The sequence below is a fragment of the Thunnus maccoyii genome, chromosome 1 (genome assembly GCF_910596095.1).
Source record: "Thunnus maccoyii chromosome 1, fThuMac1.1, whole genome shotgun sequence".
Classification (NCBI taxonomy): domain Eukaryota; kingdom Metazoa; phylum Chordata; class Actinopteri; order Scombriformes; family Scombridae; genus Thunnus; species Thunnus maccoyii.
Genome location: NC_056533.1, coordinates 2,465,190 through 2,485,677, shown reverse-complemented (window position 1 = coordinate 2,485,677; position 20,488 = coordinate 2,465,190). Strand labels below are relative to the sequence as shown.

General features: G+C 40.7%; 2 protein-coding genes across 2 annotated transcripts; one reads left to right on the top strand and one right to left on the bottom strand.

Moving 5' to 3' along the window:
* Nucleotides 1-326: 326 nt before the first annotated feature.
* On the bottom strand, nucleotides 327-3,744 carry tlnrd1 (talin rod domain containing 1). The gene has a single exon (XM_042408973.1). The coding sequence runs from the start codon at nucleotides 2,027-2,029 to the stop codon at nucleotides 965-967; it is 1,065 nt and encodes a 354-aa protein (XP_042264907.1). The 5' UTR covers nucleotides 2,030-3,744; the 3' UTR covers nucleotides 327-964.
* Nucleotides 3,745-13,793: 10,049 nt separating this feature from the next.
* On the top strand, nucleotides 13,794-17,597 carry mesd (mesoderm development LRP chaperone). The gene is made up of 3 exons (XM_042412931.1): nucleotides 13,794-13,975; nucleotides 15,302-15,534; nucleotides 16,766-17,597. The coding sequence occupies exons 1-3, from the start codon at nucleotides 13,820-13,822 to the stop codon at nucleotides 17,031-17,033; spliced, it is 657 nt and encodes a 218-aa protein (XP_042268865.1). The 5' UTR covers nucleotides 13,794-13,819; the 3' UTR covers nucleotides 17,034-17,597.
* The last annotated feature ends 2,891 nt before the right edge of the window (nucleotides 17,598-20,488 follow it).

The following is a 20,488-nucleotide window of genomic DNA, read 5'->3' as shown; positions in this document are numbered from 1 at the left end:
AGGGTTTTTCACAACCTGCCAACCCAAATGCTGTTCTTAGTAATTCATTATAATTAATCTATAAAGTAAATGATTTATTAAGCCCTAAAAAAGTCATTAGTTACATGTTATATAACCCGTAACACACACAGTGGTACCATATTTTTGAGCACCACAAACTAAACTCCATTAACTCTGCTGTGTTTGGTTGGAGGCAGACATCAGATATCTCCTGATCTACATGAATAAGACTAGAACTTAGGAGCAATAAAAGATGTTTTTTGTAGTTTAAGTGACCCTTTCAATCAATTTGGCTTTTTAAAGCACATTAGCCCAACAACAGCATATCAGAAACAACATTTTTAATAGTTGAAATAAATACTCCATTACATGCATGATCAAAACACATTAAAATACTATGGGAGTCTGGTAAATAGTGTAAAACCTATGGCACACACTCACAGCAGCTTTTACCAATTAAGAATTCACACACATTGAGAAAAAAAACAAAAAAAACAAAAACAAGCATTGAGACACTCATCACTCTTCCCAATCTCACAAAGCACATGTACTCAAGCAGGTCAGCCAACCATAGGTTCACACAGCGAGGCTACATCCATCATCAAGGCTGGTGTTTTCACCAGAGCTGAAAACTGAGGTAAACTTTTCAGGTTTGAAGGCTGCTGTCTGTTGGTGACAAGCGGGTCTGTCAGCTGAGCCCAGGTCAGACCCGGAGCGGTGAAGCGGTCTGTTTAACGAGGTTTGAGTCACATCCAGCGCGACACAAAACCCCTGTAGCCGTTGTTTTAGTGCTCCTCTAACATTTTAACACACTTCAACCAACCCGGGGCAGACCTGCAGACAGCCTTCCTCTGATGTTACTCTTGACTCTAAACCTGATGAGCAGGGATAACCCAAGTGAGTCTCTTTGGTACATCGGAAAAGGACAGACGGGGAACTCGAGATCATGTTGCCTCTTCCTGAACTAATTCACAGAATGAGAGTTGACTGGCGGCAGAGTCCTTGGAGAGGAGCGTTCTCTGAGTGCCTGAGTGAGCAGAGTGCAGCCGTCTGATACAGCACACGCCGAGTTACGCAGACGCTCCCGGTAGTCCGCCATTTTGGAGCTGCTCTCGGGATGCTGTGCAACGTCCCTGAGGCCCTGAGTGAGGAGGACACAGGCTGAAACCACACTCATGGCCCCCCCTAAAACCGCAGTCTGTACCCCCTTCCCGTCAGTGGAGATACTCGCAGCTCTTCCCAGGAACTGAGGTTCTGTAGCGAACCCGACTAGGGCGCTGACAGCCTGGACCAGAGCGACACTGAAGAGGACGCAGCGGTTCCTAGTCAGCTCACTGGGCTGGGTTTTCACCTCTTTGACACAAGCCAGGAAGGCAGTGCCGCTCGTGCTCATGCTCTTAACGCTCAGCTTGAACTGCTCCTTCGCAAAGCGGTCCCTGGACCTCTCGCTGGCCAGCGACGAGATGTCTGTCAGAGTCTTGAGGTTGGTGGAGATGTTCTGAGAGAGCTCGAGGAGGAGCTGGGGGGTGAGGTCTGACAGGGGCGTGACTCGGAGGACGCCGCAGCTCTGCTCCACCTCATGCCTGCAGCGAGTCACCTTGTAGCGGTCCACCAGACCCGGCAAGCAGGGCTGAGATCCGGCGGTCTCCACCGCTGCTAGGTAAGCAGCGTGGGCCGAGCATTCGGTCAAAGAGACCACCAGATCAGCCATCTCCAACAGGCGGTCCCCCACCTCGGTGAAGCGGCCCATGTTGAGCTGGCTCTGGATGTCGTGGGTGAGAATGGAGAGCTCTTTAGTCCTAGCAATGACCGTGTCACGGCACTGGTCAAAAGTGTCAGCCACTGCCACACCTTCAGACGTCATGACTGGCCTGGTCTCGCTGGACAGCAGGAGGAGGTCAGCCACCAGCTGCATCTTGCCCTTACATGTGTCACAGACGGAGGAGAGCCGCTTCCTCTGCTGCAAACTGCCACCGGGTGTGCTGGCTGGTCCCTCGCTAGCCGATTTGCCAGAGCCACCACTAGCCATAATAAGGAGGCGAGGGGAGGAGGGGGTGGAGAGAGGGTCAAACTGCTCTTCTGGAGGGGTTCAGTTATTTATAGTTTTCTACTGCTGCACACTGCATTGTACTGTTTAAGACATTTCCAAGATAAGCCTCAGCTCACTGTGTTTAAAAATCTTTTAAATAACAACTGGCCAAACAGTCTTCCTTATATTCCTTCAGAGTATGGATAAACTGTACATTATATGTTGACACACAGGACATGTAATCTCAATGTAAACATGAAGTAAGAGCAAAATTAAATTACTGCATTATTGGAATGACTTCCCCATTGTTAATTGGTGTGTTTCTGTATTCTGTCATAATAAAAGTCCTATACTATGACCATATTCCCAGAATGATTAACCTTGATTATTAATAATGTTACAATATTACATAGTCAAATCCAAAAAAAAACTTCTGAGTAATCAGTGTAACAAGCTATATGCTCTTATCTTGACACATTAATTTAAATGCCCTGAACAACATAATTCAAAAGTCAATATTCTTATTAGAGTCCCAAGTTTTTGTGGAACAGAAGAATTCACAGGTTGTTGAATTAAAAAAGAAATCACACACAAACTGCAGTGCCGCCAAGGTGCCTTCTACAAGGCAAAGTGCAGATTGAGATTTATAAAAATAATGTCAAAACCTCCTTATCTTAATAATAATAATAATAATAATAATAATAGCACATTCCCAATTGGAATTACATTTGCTGAACTGCCTCTGTGCTATTTTAGTAACGTTAGATGCCTTTACTGAGAATCTATCTGTGACTATAACCAAGAAAACACCTCAACATTTAGTAGATGCCTTTTTTTGAGTCTTTTTTGACTGTAATCAATAGGATATCATTTTGTGTCCACTCGCAAGAGAGCAAGTAGCCTGTAACAGCACCGAGATCTTGTCCGACTTGTTCCCAATGAGTTTGACCGGCCTGGCGTACTCATGCTGGTTACAAACAGGGCACCACCCGGGCAGCTCTTCTGGACAGCGGGAAGAGTTGTGTTTCCCTCCGGCACCATCATTTCATGAGTCCTTCCCAAGTAAAATCCACCGAAAGGGCGACTGCCCAACAACACAAGCCACTCAATCCACTTTCAACCTCTTCTTTTTCAAACAGAGCCCTGGATTAGAAGCTAGCAGTTGCTCCGGTCGCTTCGACTCCATATGCATCGTCCGTCTGTCCGCCCCCCACCACCTCCTCCTCCTCCGCGTCTTAACTCGGGACCAGAGAGTGTGTAGCCCCGCATATCCTGTGTGGGGACTCACTACTCATATCCATACCGGTCGGTGGTCCCCGAACATTTAACTCACTTGTTTTAGCTGACTCTGCGGTCCCGAAACCGTAAGCGCAGCTGGGAGAAGCGGCCGTTATTCCCAGAGATTCAAAGCCGCGCTGCGCGCTCCCGCTGCAGTACTATGAGGAAGCAGGGAGGGTGTGGTCGCGGCGGAACGGCGGCTGGACTGAGCGAAGTTGTAGCAACACACCAACACGAGGAGCCCTTCGCTTTAAAATGAACTTTCCATCATGTCTGTGAACTAGCTGCAGGCTCACATGAACCACGTCGCGGGGAAGAGTCTAGTTACACGATAGTCAGAGAGCTCCGAAGAATTTTACGACTGCTTTTCCTTTCAGGACTGGCTGCTCCGCTGCCATGAGACAGACAGACCTCCGCCTCCCTGCTGCGTCACGTGATCCGCGTCGGTCTTTTCAAAATAAAGGCACTGATTCAGCGCGCAGTTTGGTTTAAAGGTAGAGTCAGTCATTTTAAAGGAAGATTGTTGATATTTGAACCATGGATGTATAATAAGAGCTGGATAGGGTGCCACTGCTCAGCCTTGCAGTCAGTTTTTCCCAGTGGTCACTCGCGGTATTGCAGTGAAAAATCCCCCTGCGGCCCAAAAGGCATTCTCCCCATAGACCACCATTGTAAAAGAGACTTTTGTAAAACTGTTGACAGGACACCTCAAACTGCAAACCAGATCAATTATTACTATTTCTATCATGAACTTTTGATCCATGGAGGTTTTATATTTGTAGAACTTTCCTCAAGCTGAGAAAAGCGATTTAAAAATATGTGACATCATCACAATGTAAAGTCTATGGGCTGAGCTCGTGGGTGAGGCCAGCGGGGGAAACACTACTGCACATATTCAGTGGGCTGCACAATGTGGAAGCAAACCTAGAAACTTTTTTTGGCATATGCGCCAGCAGAGCAATTCCTATAGGACTGAATGGGCGCCATAGTTAGTCTGGTATCCAGCTCTTATAATACATCCATGATTTGAACTAAACACCCGAACAGAAGCTCCGCCCCCCAAATTCATGGACTCACATTGCCAAGGCAACACAAGTCCCCAGGAAGAGCGCAGGCTTTGGAGACAATTTAGGTGTTTCTCAATACCAAGTATGCCAAATTCGGACTTGCTTACTTGCTAGTTTGGATTTGGAAGTTTGACTTAGGAGTACAAACTCCCGGGAGGATGCAGTACGGTCATTCTGCAGTTGGAACAGCAGTGTACTTGATGACAGTACCAGCTCAGCTCATCTCAGTTTCCATGGAAATACATACTAATACCTGGAAAACAATCACTCACGTCAGTAGAATCCTTTGTAATAAAACCTAGTAAACTACTCTAGCAAGTAGGCCGACCCTTAGTAACGACCTAGCAACAGAGACGATTTCTAGTCCCTGCTGACTCAGCCAGACAACTTCAGCTAATGCTTTCTGGATATCGTGGCATTACCCAAACTGAATAAATACCTCACATATAAACACAAAACTGCTTTGCTAGCTCAATCTTGTTGTAACTAAGATATCCACAGAAAAAAATTATTTTTCCATGGACAGATGTAGCTACTATGTCCACAAACTCCACAGACATTAGTAGCGCCGTAGCACCAGCACAGCTGATGGAGGATGTGGGAGTGGAAGCTAAGATATACTCTCAACTGAAGGGAAAATGGTTAAGTTTTGCTGTGTATGGGAGTGCAAGATAACGATGAAGAATGAAGAAGGGTCCGGGTTTTGTGTGTGTGTGAGGGTGTGTGTGTTGTCCCACAGTCTCAGAGTTCAATCCACTCGGCAAAGGTTCTGTTTTGTTTTCCCCACAACCCCTAATCAGTTCAGTTCAATCAAGTTTCACAAACAGAAAAGAAAGACAACTCAAAACTCCGCTCCAGGTTTTCACCGCAGATCCTCCCAACAAAACAAAACAAACGAAAGACACTAGCAAAGCAACACAGTACATAAAATAAAGCCAACAGAAATGTCAGATAGTTCGAACCACCATGTTTAACTATATATCTTTAAACCTTACAGTTATGGCTGAAAAATGACAACAGAAAAAAAAAGTTTTCCAAGTTCACATATCTCCCCAATTCAAATTAAACACCAGTCGTCTACCCAGAAGTGACTCTTGTAGATAGCGCAACATCACAGTCTGTAGTTCTAATGAATGGCAGAGTAATATTTTTAGTGATGAGGCTTTTATCATTTGAGCACGGCTAGGTGTGCTGTCATGCTGATTTTAGCACGTTCTAAATGTCTAGTTGACCAATCAGATTACTTGGTCAGAACTACGTGTTGTATAATACAGATTGAGAAACACCTTTTGACATAGTGGCCAAACCGTGGAATTACAACTTCCGGTCCAACAGGGGCTCCAAAAAGCATTTTTCCTACACACAATCATGGGAAAAGGAGCGGCTGTAAAATGATGGATACATTTTTTTTGAGCATCACAAACCCTGCACAATGACTCATCTCACTATCAGAATTTGATCTGTTTGGTCCAATCACATTTCAAAAGTCTAGAAGAGCTGCACAATTGAATTGTTTTATCCACATTCACCACATCCAAGTTAGCTGGAGGGCTAAACTGGAAGTTAGCTGTCTCAGCTGCTGGGAGTCTGTAGTGAGCATGCTCTATGAGCGCATGGAGTCCATAGAGAGTGCACAGTTTGTTTTCATCTGGGTAATTTCTTTACAGTGGGAAGTGGCTTTTTTGTCTTCATGTGCTCACTTCTGTTCCTCTCACACACAAGCAGAAAAAAAATTGGTCTTGTGAGCACAACAGTCCATCCACACCCTCCGCCTCTCTGCGGCCTCTCCACTTCTCACTCAACCAGCGTTCAGCGTCTCTGTCCACAGAAGCAGCCATCTGTCAGCTGCAGCTCCTGGGGAGCTGAGAAGACAGCAGTGGGACAAATTGCCTTCACCAGGCTGACTGACAGCAGAAACTTACTGAACCAAAATAGTTTATATGTCGGCTCCACGGGAAGAAATTGACTGTTTGTATTTATTGATTCATTGACACAGTTAATAAGTTGAAAACATATATACAGTGAGATATTTGTGTGATTTGAACAGCTGATTGCTCAGATTACACTTTATTAAACGCGACAGGAACAGACTCGGGGGGGGGGGGGGGGGGGGGGGGGGGGGGGGGTCTCTGTGAGACTCAGGTTCAGTGTGGATTGATACATTTAATAAAATGGAAGTGTATCTGTTCCATGAGAAAACACTTTCTGTGTGAATCGGCCACAGCCTCTATCTCCAGTTCACCAGCCCTCCCGCACCATTCAATGGGTGCTGGAGACAGGAGACTGTCATGTCTTCACACAGACAGCTGCTCTGATGACTTCCCCGTCCTGTGCACGAGCACGGGCGCCCCCTGCTGATTGGCTGGAGTAGTGTTGTGTGGTTCACTCCGAGCTGCTGTGTTTACATGCCCATTTCCAGAGCCAGTGCTGTGTATGAACACCAGATTTTTTTCAGCGCACACACAGAAGGTACAGCCAGTGGACAGTGAGCAGATATTCACTGAATTTGACAAAAAGTGTATTGAATCTCTGACTTCACCCTTAAGAAACAGTTACAATCAGCTGTGTCTTTACAAGCTGCTGTAGGCACTGCTGCAAGGATTATTCAGATGTTTTCATTAAGTCAAAAGTAGAAATACCACAGTGAAAAAATACTCAAACACAAGTCTTTTATTCAAAATTATAGCCTGAAATAAAATTATGTAAATGTGAGCTGCAAGATATACTGAAGTATCAAAAGTAAAAGTGCCTGTAAATGGACTTGTCAGATAAATGTAGAGGAGTAAAATATATTTACTTCTATGAGGCAAGTAAAAATAAGCCTAACTTGAAATGGAAATGCCCGAATATAAGTACATCAACATTACATACTGTACCCAAATAAAAGAACTTATTTAGGGTGGCTATCTATGGCTAGTGTTTAATAGCTTTATTATTATATTAATGCTGGATGTTGCTTTGTTTACTCTGGCATCTTTAACATCACTAACTACCCCCAGTGTTTCACATGCTCATCGACTACTGGTGTTATCAGTGCTCAAAAAACACACAGATCCTCACTATGGGATTATGTACATGACCTGATACACCTGCTGCATGTTTGGGAGAAGTCAGTGGGAAGAAATGCATTTTCCAATGCCACCAGCCTGGATCTCACAGATCACACAATAGCAGCACAGCTGGAAAGAAGGCTGGAGTTTCAGGTCTTCCCCTCACCACTGGGTTGAGCAAACTGTACAGGAAGAGAAAATGACATTAAAAACTCATATTCTTATAGATAAAGCCTGGGCAATGTGTGAGTTTCACATCAGTCAATCTGGCAGTTATTGCCTCATTTAAATGGAAAAAGTAGTGGCAGATTTATTTATTATTACATGGTAAGAAGTACATAATTTAGTAAAATATATGCCTACATTTAGCCTATACTCGCAATGTTGACTAAGTGAGAGTTATTTTGCCTACAGTCGATTTTATGTGGGCATTGCTGCAGGGGAAGTTGAAATGACACTCTTGCAGCGATAAATAATTCCTTCCTAACACTGCTCCACAACCTCATACTGCATTTTTTTTTCTTTGTTGTTTTGTTTTTTTTGTAATGGGCGGTTAAATCTGAATCCTGTAACTGCTGGGAATAATGATATCCAAGTCATCATCAAATCACTAAATACAAATGTGGATGGTACCCAATCATAAGAGTTGAAGGGGAAGAGCTGAGAGCCAATCCAGTCGTAGTATGGGAGGGACCACTGTGGGGTGAATGAATCAGAATCATCTTTATTGGCCAAGTATGTTTACACAAACAAGGAATTTGGGCTCTTCTCATTTCTCTATTTTGTGCCTCCTTGTCTCCTCTCTCCTCCATCCTCCTGCCCGTGACCCGGAAATCGATCTCAGCGTGTCATGTTTAAGGATGTCTCAATTCCTAAAGTGCATCTGGAGGAGAGAGAAGCGAGGAGAGATGAGGCTCCTGGTCTCCTGCAGAAAGGTCCCAGTGGCCAAAAACCCCAACGTAGAGAGCACCTGCACTGGCACAGGTATCGCATTCAAGCGTTGGGTTTCTCTCCTTAACTGAGGTTCCAAATTGTGGCATAATTCCAGAAGGAGATGCCTTGGGAGACGAAAGCAACTTAATAATCACTTTTCACTCTCCATAAAAAGATTCCTGCAGTCCTGAAGAACCCCTTATGTCTCAGGCACGTAGAGGTCTTCTAACAGAGTCAGATCTGCCATGGCTGAGATTTGATGAATGTCAAGGCTGACTAATTAGCATCTAACCTATTACATTGCAAATCAGTTAGGTTACCCATTGCTTTCAATCAATTTGAATTGCTTGTAATTATGTCACCTGTAGCCTGGCCTAAAAAGTAGGCTATCTCAAAATGAAAGAGAAATGAATCTTAAACCAAAAAAACTGTTAACCCCTGATAATACCTATTTATGTTAGGGATATATGACACCTAGTCAATGTATGCCTTTACAAAATAGAATATTTTGCCATTGGCTACATATCTGTAAGTGATGAATATGTAGCTGCATATGCTTAGATAATAATAATAATAATAATAATAATAATAATAGGATACAAATCATTCATAAAATTCAACATTTTAGATGCCATATTTAATCTAACTATGAGTCTGGGAACCTCTGTCTGTCTGTGTCTGTCTGTCTGAGCGGACACTGCACTAGTATGGTCTAATAGCAATTATCCAACACAGCCAGATTTACTATGCTGCTCGCAAGTCCACGCTGACTTTAAAAAATTGCGTACAGGAGTTGAGACTTGATGTGAGATTTGATCGTAGCCTCCGTTCACATCCAAATTGATAAATGCTGAGCTTTGCGTGGAAATGACTTTACGCTCACTATTCTGTCATACGTTCATTTGATAAATGAGGGCCATGGTGTGTAACATTGTTCAAAAATATTGCACTGGGAAATGATTGATTGCACAAAAGCAAATGGTAAGTCTATGTCAAGGTGTAACATAAGACAACATGAGGTTATTATAATATAAATGATAATGAATGAATAATACATATTGCCTGAGATATATTGTGTGCTAAGTAGTTGTGATATATAAGTGGTGGGTGATGGTGTCATTATTGCCTAAGCTAATCTTTACTATTTAAGTCATTCCTGTACACTAGCCATTGCTGGCTAATAGGGATGTGCAGAGATCCCAGTATTTGTATTTGTATCTGTATTTGTTGAGACAGCAAAATTATTTGTATCTGTATTTGTATTCCAATAAAAGAGGAAAGAGGCTTAAAAATCCTGTTTTTATTTTTATTACACTTTTAATTTTAGAAAATTATTATGCTTACTGAGCTAAAACTTAACTCATCGCCTCATTGCAGCCAGACGTATCTATTTGTACACCCATAACACAGAGACAGCACACTGTGTAACGTTTAGGGAGGAACTTCAAAGGCAATTATTGCTTTGCATTTTTCATTTATTGCCTATTTTTTACAACCTAACTTTGTGGAAAGGAGCAGGAGAACAACAGGTTATGGAGAGTCTTTAAGAGCACTTTGCTTGTGTCAGTAGCTCAACTTTATCCCTGGGGAACACCACCAACAAATAATTTTTAAAATATTTGTATGAAACAAATATTCGTATAAAACCCACTATTTGTGCTTTGCCGAATAATGTATTTGTATTCGGGCACACCTCTACTGGCTAAGCTCTATACATTTTGAGCAGATCACTGCTGACCTCTAACATTGCTAACTAAGCTCAAATTGTTAGCTATTCAGGTCACTGCTGACCATTAGCCATTGCTGGCTAAGCTAAAAAAAATAAATATTGGTAGCTGTCCAGGTCAGTGCTGATCTAATCATTGCTGGGTGGTTTATTCACCTAGGTCTATTCATTCACGGTACATCATTGATGCTAATCACTTAAGCTTAAAAAAAACAACAATTCTGCATCTGGCTCATTATTATGTTTTATCTCTTAGCAGAATACGCTTCTTTGTATGATTAATGGTGGCTTGTTTCATTCCTGCTTGCTAAGTTAACATTATCTGGGGGAGAATATTAGGCTGTGTCTTTTCTAGGACTTGCGTCCTTTATTTGGGAGATTTATCTTGCTGCTGCTCAGGACTGATCCCTCGATTACAAAATCTCCCTGTAGAGTCTAAGTGCCAGAGACTTTTGACAACTCTAATTATCAGTATCATCTATACAATACACAGTTATCTTTACTACATTTACTTGTCTCTCCTGATTGAATTGAAAGCAAAAATTCAGCCAGGAAGACTATCTTTACTTCTCATACCATCACGCCTTTCACATCTCTCATGCATGCATCTCATAATTTCCTTGGCTGTCATTATTCAGGGCTGTCAATTGAGCAATCAGCTGTTCACACCAGTTGGTCACATCTATCCAATAACACGTCGTCACACCTCCATTGTTAGCCTATCATGGTGTGGCTGTCCTTTTAAATACGTTTGTCTCCCTCTCTGCCTTTAGTGCTGTCATGCTGCTGTTATGCACGCCCCACCACCTCCCCATTACCACCAGTCTTCAGTCTTCTGCAGATTCATCAGTGCATCGCTTCAGCAACCTCACCAGTATCTGGATTCCAGGGAGGATTTATCTGCTGCTGCTCAGGACTGATGTCCCTCGGTTACAAAATCTCCCTGTAGAGTCTAAGCGCCAGAGACTTTTGACAAGACTTATTATCAATATCATCTGTACAATAAACAAATATCTTCATTCATTCATCTCTCCTGATTGAAATGACTTCAAACAGGTGAAACCATTTCTGTGAACTGTAAACAGGATACAAGTAGTGCAAAGAATTGAAGAGTGCAAGGAGTGCTGAGATAAATTAATTTATATAAATATAGTAGGTGAATGAAAATGTGCAAATGAGAGAGTAAGAAAGCCTAAAAAGTCTAACAAAATGATTATTGATTTGTGTGCAAATCATACATAACCACTACATTTATTAGAAATCATTGAAGCCATCATCAGTCATTAATTGTATACAACTGAATCATATTGGATTACATTGTGTAAAACTCTCTGTATGATCTTTTCCAACTAAATATAAGAGTAGAATTACTCAAAAAAATGAGATAGAGACCTATTTGCAGCTTAGGTTTTCATTTAAAACCATGCAGGAGCAGGTGTCAGGAAATGTGCCAACTGATTGCTCAGTTGTATTATTTAGGCTGATGATGTCATAGGCATAGTCTTAGGTAGAACATTAATACACATCAACACCCAAAACAACTTAAGTCTTACTAAATATGAACAATGAAGTCTTCTTAGAGTTGCATATTGTTATGAATATGTTGTAAACAGTGGTAAAGTACTCTTTAATTAGGGAAAAATAAACATATTCTGTTTAAGTTCAACTTAAGTAAACATACAGAAATATTATTATGAGCTAAATATACTTAAATTAATAAACTAAGTATCAATAAGTATTCAGGAAGTATCAAAACTAACAGAACTCGTTCTCTATTACATATTTTACATTAGTGAAATATTATTACTTGATACGTAGGTGGCATTTTAATTTAGCTGATTGAGTTGGATCAATCTTTAACTCTTTTATAAAAGGGCCCACAACACAGCTGTTTTCACTTACTTACACTTACATGATTAGACCACCTGTGCTTAATCAATATCTTTCACACTCCCCTGTCAGTTTTGTTGCACCTGATAGAGCAGGACAACTGACACCTTTATCATTCTTACAATGGACTATGCTGACCTCATCTTTATACTCTTACTTAGTTACTTTCCCATAATAGTTGTAGATTTCAGTGGATCTGCTGGGGTTTTTTTTGGGTAGTAGTATTGAATTCAAGTTGTATTGAATACAAAGTCCATTCACAGTTGTAATTACGATGTTTAATCAATAGCAATAAAATAAATGATTTGATTCATTGCTTTTTCTATTATGGCTTTTAAAGATTTATACTTTAGTAGATTAGAAACTTGACATATTGCTGGTGGAGAAACTGGACTGTTGCAGTATCAGACAGAGGGATACTGTAGCGAGAAATGATCTTTGTTGAAAGATTTACATGTTCAAAACTGATGTGAAAGTCTTTACATTAGCTGTCATCATGAGGGTGAATGCGCTAATATGATCATAATATGCAGGTATACAGATAGATATTATTATACTATATGTGAAGCATTATAGGGATGTTGCATGTTTTTTGGGTAGTGTGTGTGTGTGTGTGTGTCAATATTTTGTGTATCTTAATTTTGTTCCAAAATTACACATCAGTTTATTTCAAAATGATTTTAACATTACATATTTCCCAGAATGAGACTGTATATTTTATATATACTGAATAATGAACCTTGCCTCAGGTATGTTACATGGAAACAAACCCTCTTTTCTACTTGGTAGGAGGCTGTGATGAACACACTGTGACTGTGAGTGCTGTTGTGCTGTCAGTGGGACTTGCAGCTGCACAGGGCACAGTGCCATTGGGTGGAGTCGGTCAGAGAGGAAACAGCTCCACAGTTTGTGTCAGCAGGGCTGATCTCTGATCTCCACGACCCAGTGAACTCTGCTGGCCTTCACACGCTCCTTTCTACATTGTCTGAACAATCTAGTCACATGTTCAGTGAGGGAACATTATTATTATTATTATTATTTATTATTTTTATCATTATCATTATTATTATTATTATTATGTTCATGACTGTACCAACCAATTTAAAACTAATGTATTAGTCTATTACTGTTACTTTCTCCTGCCTATTATGATTATGATGGAGGCTCCTCTCTGAACCCAGCTCACATATTTGTATAGTTATTGTATTTTTCCCATTCATGCTTTTGGACCTTATTTGCAGAAAAGTGCAAAATAAAGAAAAAAATCTAATTTAAACATGTAACTAAAAATATCAACTACTAGCACCTTCAGAAAAACCTAAAACAGCATTCTTTACACAACAGCATACAGCCAATTAACTTGTTTCCCTGACATCTCACATCGATACAGATAGCTCCCAAGTGTAATTGTGGGATTGTCATTTACATTAACAGATAACTTTTACTGAGTTTGGGGTTGATTTCTATGCAGATTGACGATAAATATAAGAGAATGAGCCAAATAGGGGTGGTGAAATATTTCGAAATACTTGTATTTGTGACACATGTGCGTAAAAAATGAACAACATCAAAAAGAAAAAATGAACAAGGTTTTTAGGGTTTCTGGCAAATAAAAATAAAAATAGGACAATAAACATGATAATGATAGCAACATGTATTCATTTGGCTGATGTTTTCGTCCAAAGCAAACAGACAAATGATAAAAAAATATCTACATTATTTAAATTGTATTTTTATTTTGAAACCCCCTCCTCTGATGTGTGTGCCTCCGGTCGGCTCTAGACACGCCCCTCGCGTCTTGTGACCGGCTGACTCCTGAGCCAATCAGAAGACACCATCTGTAAACATGGCGTCTGGCTTCAGGTGGAGATGTGTGGTGCTCCTGCTCTGCACGTATTTTCTTTGTATTTTGGCGACAGACAGCAAAGCTAAGCCTAAGAAAAAGAAGGACATCAGAGACTACAATGACGCAGACATGGCACGGCTGCTGGAGCAGTGGGAGGTAACGTGTAACGTGCTAGTTCCACACATTAGCAACTAGCCAAGCCGTTAGCTCCGTTTATGAGCCGTGCATCATCAGCAACACAATACTCCTTAGTTTAATACTGTACCAATTTGAGCTATATAACAAGTTCTTGTTTGATAGTCTATGGATAGGCTATGTTCTGTTCTCTGATCTAACCTTGTCTCTTAAAGGACAGGGTCACAATTTTGTCTGTTGTAAAAGATCAGTCAGGAGCCCAAATGAACACGGAAACATGTTTTCTTGTTGTAATCATCCCTCCTGTTCATACTGACATTAGAATATCCCTTCATTATACACTTACAATGGAAGTGATGGAGGACAAAATCCACAGTCCTCCTTCTGTGCAAAAATGTATTTAAAAGTTTATCTGAAGCTAATATGAAGCTTCAGCGTCCAAATGAGTCAAATCAAGTAGATATCTTTCAACGTTACAGTCTTTTTAGTGCCAAAGTTCTTCTTTTTGTTACTATACTTCCACCACAGCTCAACAGGGAAACACTGTCTGAAGAAACTCAAAGAGGGAATTTAAGACTGTAAATGTGTCAGATATCCACTTGATATGACTAACTCAGACTGATGAAGCCTCATATAAGCTTCACATCAACTTTTAAATGACTGTGTGGACACACTGTGGATTTTGGCCTCCATCACTTACATTGAAAGCACATTTGAAGGGGATCTTTTAATAGTCAGTATGAACAAGAGGAATGATTACAGCAAGGAAAATCTCTTTCACTGTTCATGTGGACACCTGACTGCTGTTTTAAGACATACTTGAAAAATGATGAACCTGTCCTTTTAAGATGTGTACAAGCATGATTTGAGACATTACAACTAGTTTGGAACCAGCTGTCTAATATTCATCTTACACAAGTGTGATGTGGAAATTTGAAGCCTCCACGTCACAAACACTGAGAATGGACTTCACAGTGAAGTAGGAGACATCTTGTGTCCAGCAGTTAAACTTTTGAAATTAACAATATTCACATATTCAGAGATTGTGAAATTTGTAATGAGGGAAAAGGAGGAGTATCCCTAAAGAGGTACTGGAACTTTTCTCTCCACATAGAAACCATCAGATACAAATAATCCAAAGAAAAGTATTTTTATAATTCATAAAACATGACCTGAGGAGATCTTTAAGTGAGACTTGATGAGGTGTGAGCTGTGTTAACAAGCATGCTGCAACATTTTGAACGGGTCTGGGCACAGAGCTTCCAGTCATGTGCAGAGTGAGACAGTAACAGTGTTTCAACATGTCCTCTCATGACTCACCATGGATCATTTTCTCTTGGTCCACAGGAGGATGATGACATTGAGGAAGGTGACCTCCCGGAGCACAAAAGGTCTCCTCCACCCATCGACTTCGCTAAGGTGGACCCGTCCAAGCCCGAGGAGCTGCTGAAGATGTCCAAGAAGGGCCGGACTCTGATGGTTTTTGCTACAGTGTCGGGGGATCCCACTGAGAAAGAGACGGAGGAGATCACCGGTCTGTGGCAGGGCAGCCTCTTTAACGCCAACTTTGATATTCAGAGGTACAAACTCACTGAACTCATTCAACATCAACAAGTACTGTGTTTAACTGCTTTTCATACGACTGTTGGTCCTATTGAATACCTAGAAAAAGATGCCCCACTCTGTAATCTGATGTTTGAAAAGTAGACATTGACAATAAACAATCTAGGTGATCATGTGGGGTCACTTTCAGACAGTCCTCAAGCATAAATGGCAGATAGCAGCTTAAAACCCTGTCTAACTTGAACACGCCCTCATCACATATTCAAAAAATACATTCAATCACACACACACACACACTCACACAGTATGGGATTTCTGTATTTATATATGGGGGTGTGGAGGGGGAACATGATGTTTTCTTGTAGTTTGTGTGTACATGCTGCTCACAGGACAGCATTTTTCTAGAAAAAGGGCCAGTAAGCACAGTTGCAGTGACTACAGACTGAGACCAGGATCAATTGATTGTAAATTATTTCATTTTGTATTGGCGGGCCATTTTCTATATTTTTCTTATTGTCAACAAATCTCATGTTTGGAATCCAAACCGACAATGAACGTATGTGTATTAAAGCCTGTTATATCTTATTCCTCTGTGCTGTAGACCTTCATTCACTATTAAGAACATGTCAATGAGCCACACTGCTGCACTGGGTGACATGTTCCTTCCACCTGAAGAGTTTGGTCTCAGTAGCTTGTTTAGAAGAAAGCCTAATAACCGCAATCACACTTTCAAGTAGTTCTGTGTTAGACAGTGCCACTTTGTACTACATTGTACATTGTGGAGCTTTAGTATAAATATATGTCATGCAACTTACACAAGTGTGATGTGGACTCTGACTGGACTTTTCAGTGTTTCCAGCAATTTTACAACATTTAAAATAAAAAAATTACGCATATGCATATTCATACAGTCTAGATTTTTAATGAGGAAGAAGGAGTAGATGACATTTTAACTCAACTTTTTGTTTAAAAACCATATCAGACACAAATTATTAGAGTATTTTTATATATCCCAAAACATGTGTGGAGGGGTCCAGGTTCTTAAAATTTTAGACGGGCTCCAGTTCCAAACCGGATCATCACAAACTCCAGTGCAGCTTATTGAAACAATATTCTTCAATCATAAGCGTCAGGTATTGTGTATCATTACTAAAAACTGAAGTCATACAAGGTGTATTCAGCCATTTGAAACAACAGTCACATTACAGTGGAGGGTTTTGATCCACGTGTCCCCCTGTCCTCCTGCAGGTTTGTGGTGGGCTCCAACAGGGTGATCTTCATGCTGCGGGACGGCAGCATGGCCTGGGAGGTCAAAGACTTCCTGGTGGCCCAGGAGCGCTGTATGGACGTTACTGTGGAGGGACAGGTGTTCCCTGGGACAGCAGCCAAGAAAGATGACGCCAAATACAAGCAGCAGAATGAAGTCAACAGCAAGAAGAAGAGCAAGAAGAAGACAGAGAGCAAGAAGCCTGACCTGGAGGGGAACAGCGCTAGCCATCTCAAACAGGAGCTGTGATGCAGTAACGCAGGAGATGAGGGGCTCACAGGTCCCTTTCTTCTGGACTCTTGACATGTGACAGCCTCAGACTCTGGCAGCATGCCTATTGTTACCAGCAATCTGTGAGAGGCTGCAGGAGCACATGACGAGACCGTGGTTCAAAGTCTACTGGGTTCATTAACCTTGACTGCTGAGCTGTCCCTCATTGGTGCAGTGACAATTACATTCTTCAAATCATCATCCACTCAGTGGTAAAAAAAAAAAAAAAGCTCTTTAAAATCTGTTGCCTTCTTTTGTTATTTTCTGATCATCATCAAATGAAAACCCACATATGTGCATATTGTTTGAAAGGTACACAAGATAAGCATCATTAAATGTAATTCTCTATGCCAGGAGCCATGTGAGGTGTGAAAGTGGTTTTCCTGGTACAGACAGTGGAGCCCCTCATCAGACCTTCAGGTCCTAGTCTGTGTTAGACTCTGTTCAGGTCCGGCTGCACTTCAAGATTTGATGCAACGGCAGCACTCACGTTTTCTGTTAGATTTTTCACTGAATATGAAATAAAGATTTTTATAAAATAGATTTAGATGTGTTCCATTGGTGATGTTTGAATTATAAGTCTTTGTAACTCATCTCTGCTCATCCTGCTGGTCTTCAAGGTCATTTTCCTTTACAAACAAATCTTAACGGATGGATTTTGCACAGTTGGTTGTCACTTTGTCATAAACAATCACCTGATGTCATGTGACTGAGGTTCTATACTAGGGTCACATGATGTCAACTGAGCCATCTCCAAGACAAATGAGCAAACTCCATGAAGATGATCACTGTGTCCTGGTTCCATACTTCGTACTACTATACAGTACATACTACATACTAATCTTCATAGTGTACTGTTTCTGCAGTCAAGTATGAGTCACAGTTCATTCTCCTTCATTTCTTAGACAAAATCTGATATTTTCATGACAGAAGCATGCAGATAGAGCGATCTAGCTCTTCACAGAATGAACTTGATAATTCAGTGGACATCAGGTAAGGCAACTTATTGTGAACTGTAACATTTGAATTGTCACAATATTAGGTGAGTACTTGAATTGATTTTTGGAGCATGGAACCAACATATTCAGGCCACATTTCCTCCACCTGATTTCTTTTTCCCTTATCTCAAGCATCAAAAGTACATAAATTGGGAGACCACATGAACTCAGATTATCACATTATTGGTCTTCATATTGCAATAAAGGAAAGCACATGGTATTGCATCATCAAACTTTATTAAATCATTTAAATTAAATAAGTAGAACAATTTCTCCAAGAATCCGTGAACTGTTTGGGACACTTTCAAATGTGCCGGTCGGGGCCATTCTATACACTCATCAATGAATCACAAGCAGCATCAGAAGAAAAACAAAAAGAGCCTCCTGTAAGAAATTAACTAACTCATTGTATGCATAAAGCACAATGGATGGAAATTCCTTCCTTACAATCTGGGTAGACATCTGGACTTGATGGTATATCGATAGAGGTATACAGAACTCTTTTTGACCTGATAAAACAACTGTCACTAACATGCTTTAATCATGATGATGAAAAATGGATGCTGTCAAGCATATAGAGGATGATGTCACAACCCGGCTCAAGGCTGGACAGAGGGGAGACCACACATGAGTTGTAACTAAAAATAGATTTATTGTACATAACTTAAAGCTAAATTAAACACAACCAAAATCAGCATGGTGGAAGCCAAAGGGGAGAGGGCAAATGACTGACTGCCTCCAGCGAATATGGAAGCTGAGCAGTCCAGGTGAGCTGAATCCTCCTGACGACCCGACTCTGCCCACCAAGCTCCTGCAGGCAGAGGACAAAGAGTCTGTCCAGAGAGGGTCGTCACAATGAAAAATGACTTAGGTATTAATTAATAAATGAAGAAATGTAGAACTACAGAAATGGCCTTAAAAAAAGATTATTTATGGAAATGTAAAAAATAAATCCAGGACTACTTTATTTGTCATTTTTCATTATCAAATGTATTAATTTTTCATTTATTTATGTATTTAATTATTTATTTCTGCATCTATTTGTTTATTTATACATAAGTCATTTTTTGTCCATACAAGTGGGCCTCCTATCGTTTTTGTTGAAACACGATCCAGGTGAGAATTAGAAGGATCCTACCTGTCTAAAGACCTGGAAAACACTAACGTACTTTATCCTATCTATTCTGGAGGGAAGTCCAACATTTGACTAGTGGGTTCAACAATTCCATCCTAGAGGTGTAAGCCACATTGGTGAAGGAGGAGGCCACGTAAGGTTAATGAGCTGTCTTCATTTATTTAATGAATAAAATACTTAACAGCAACTATGACTGCTGTTATGACAACAGTACATTCTTATTTTGTCTCTGAGCACTTTCATCTGCCAGCAATGTCAAGTTTAGCTGACTGCTCCAATATGCTTGGACAGCTTGCGTCATACTTTGTAACACTTAACCTACACACAGCTGTGTGGGTCTCATTCTGCCCTCTATGAAACAAGACAGCATCATTCAGAGTCATAGTTGCTGTTAAGTATTGTATTCTTTACGTGGCCTCCTCTTTCACTGATGTGGCTTACACCTCTAGGATGGAATTGTTGGACCAACAAGTCAAATGCTGAAAGCTTCATGAATATTAAACAAACAAAAATGAGCTGACTGGCCTCAAGGGTGATTTAGATAATTGGTTTTCAAAGTGGGGTCTGGGGACCCCCAGAGGTGCTTGAGGGGGTCCCCATAAAATGAGGAGTAGTTTAATTTTTACTAATATTCTATTCACTAGAATTTAGCACAATGTATAAGAATGACTATTCTGATCAGAGGTTTGACTCTCTCCAGTTATCTTCCCAGCTACAGTATAGACAGGAATTCTCTACTGAACCTCAGATGGGGTCCCCAGGACAAAAATCTTATCAAATGGGGGTCCACGGCTTGTTACATATCAATTTGTGGGTCCTTGACATGAAAAGGTTTGAGAACCAATTGTCTGAGTACCAATGGTTCAATTGTGTACTGAAGGACTGATTAAGAATAAGCATTGCACTATGATTGTAATATTCAATAAACAGCATCCATTCTATATCATAAATATGAATAATAACCATATTAACTGAATTTGCCAAAATCAAAATGTCAGTATAGCTAATGCTAACAGCAGATTAGTGCTGATTAAAATACATTTCTAGCCAAAAGAAAGACATGACAGTAATGTCACATAACTTGCTAACACACAATATATTTACCTTGTGTTTAGAGTGCATGGAGAAATTAAAACTCACCTGGAAGAAAACATTGATGCTTTCAGTCCTATTTAGAAGATGGTTTAGTGCTGCACTTGTGGCCTCTTATGGCCAAAATGAGTATTACAACAACAAACACTTAGATCCTGTCCAAAAAAAAAAAAAAAAATCACCTGCCAAAACTTTTTTTTCACCTTTTT

What these genes read in the sequence shown, in the direction of transcription:
- mesd (XM_042412931.1), top strand. Translation starts at nt 13,820, where the DNA reads ATGGCGTCTGGCTTCAGGTGGAGATGTGTGGTGCTCCTGCTCTGCACG. An exon ending in GGCTGCTGGAGCAGTGGGAG is followed by an intron (nt 13,976 to 15,301) that starts GTAACGTGTAAC and finishes CTTGGTCCACAG; the next exon opens with GAGGATGATGACATTGAGGA. An exon ending in GCCAACTTTGATATTCAGAG is followed by an intron (nt 15,535 to 16,765) that starts GTACAAACTCAC and finishes GTCCTCCTGCAG; the next exon opens with GTTTGTGGTGGGCTCCAACA.
- tlnrd1 (XM_042408973.1), bottom strand. Translation starts at nt 2,029, where the DNA reads ATGGCTAGTGGTGGCTCTGGCAAATCGGCTAGCGAGGGACCAGCCAGC.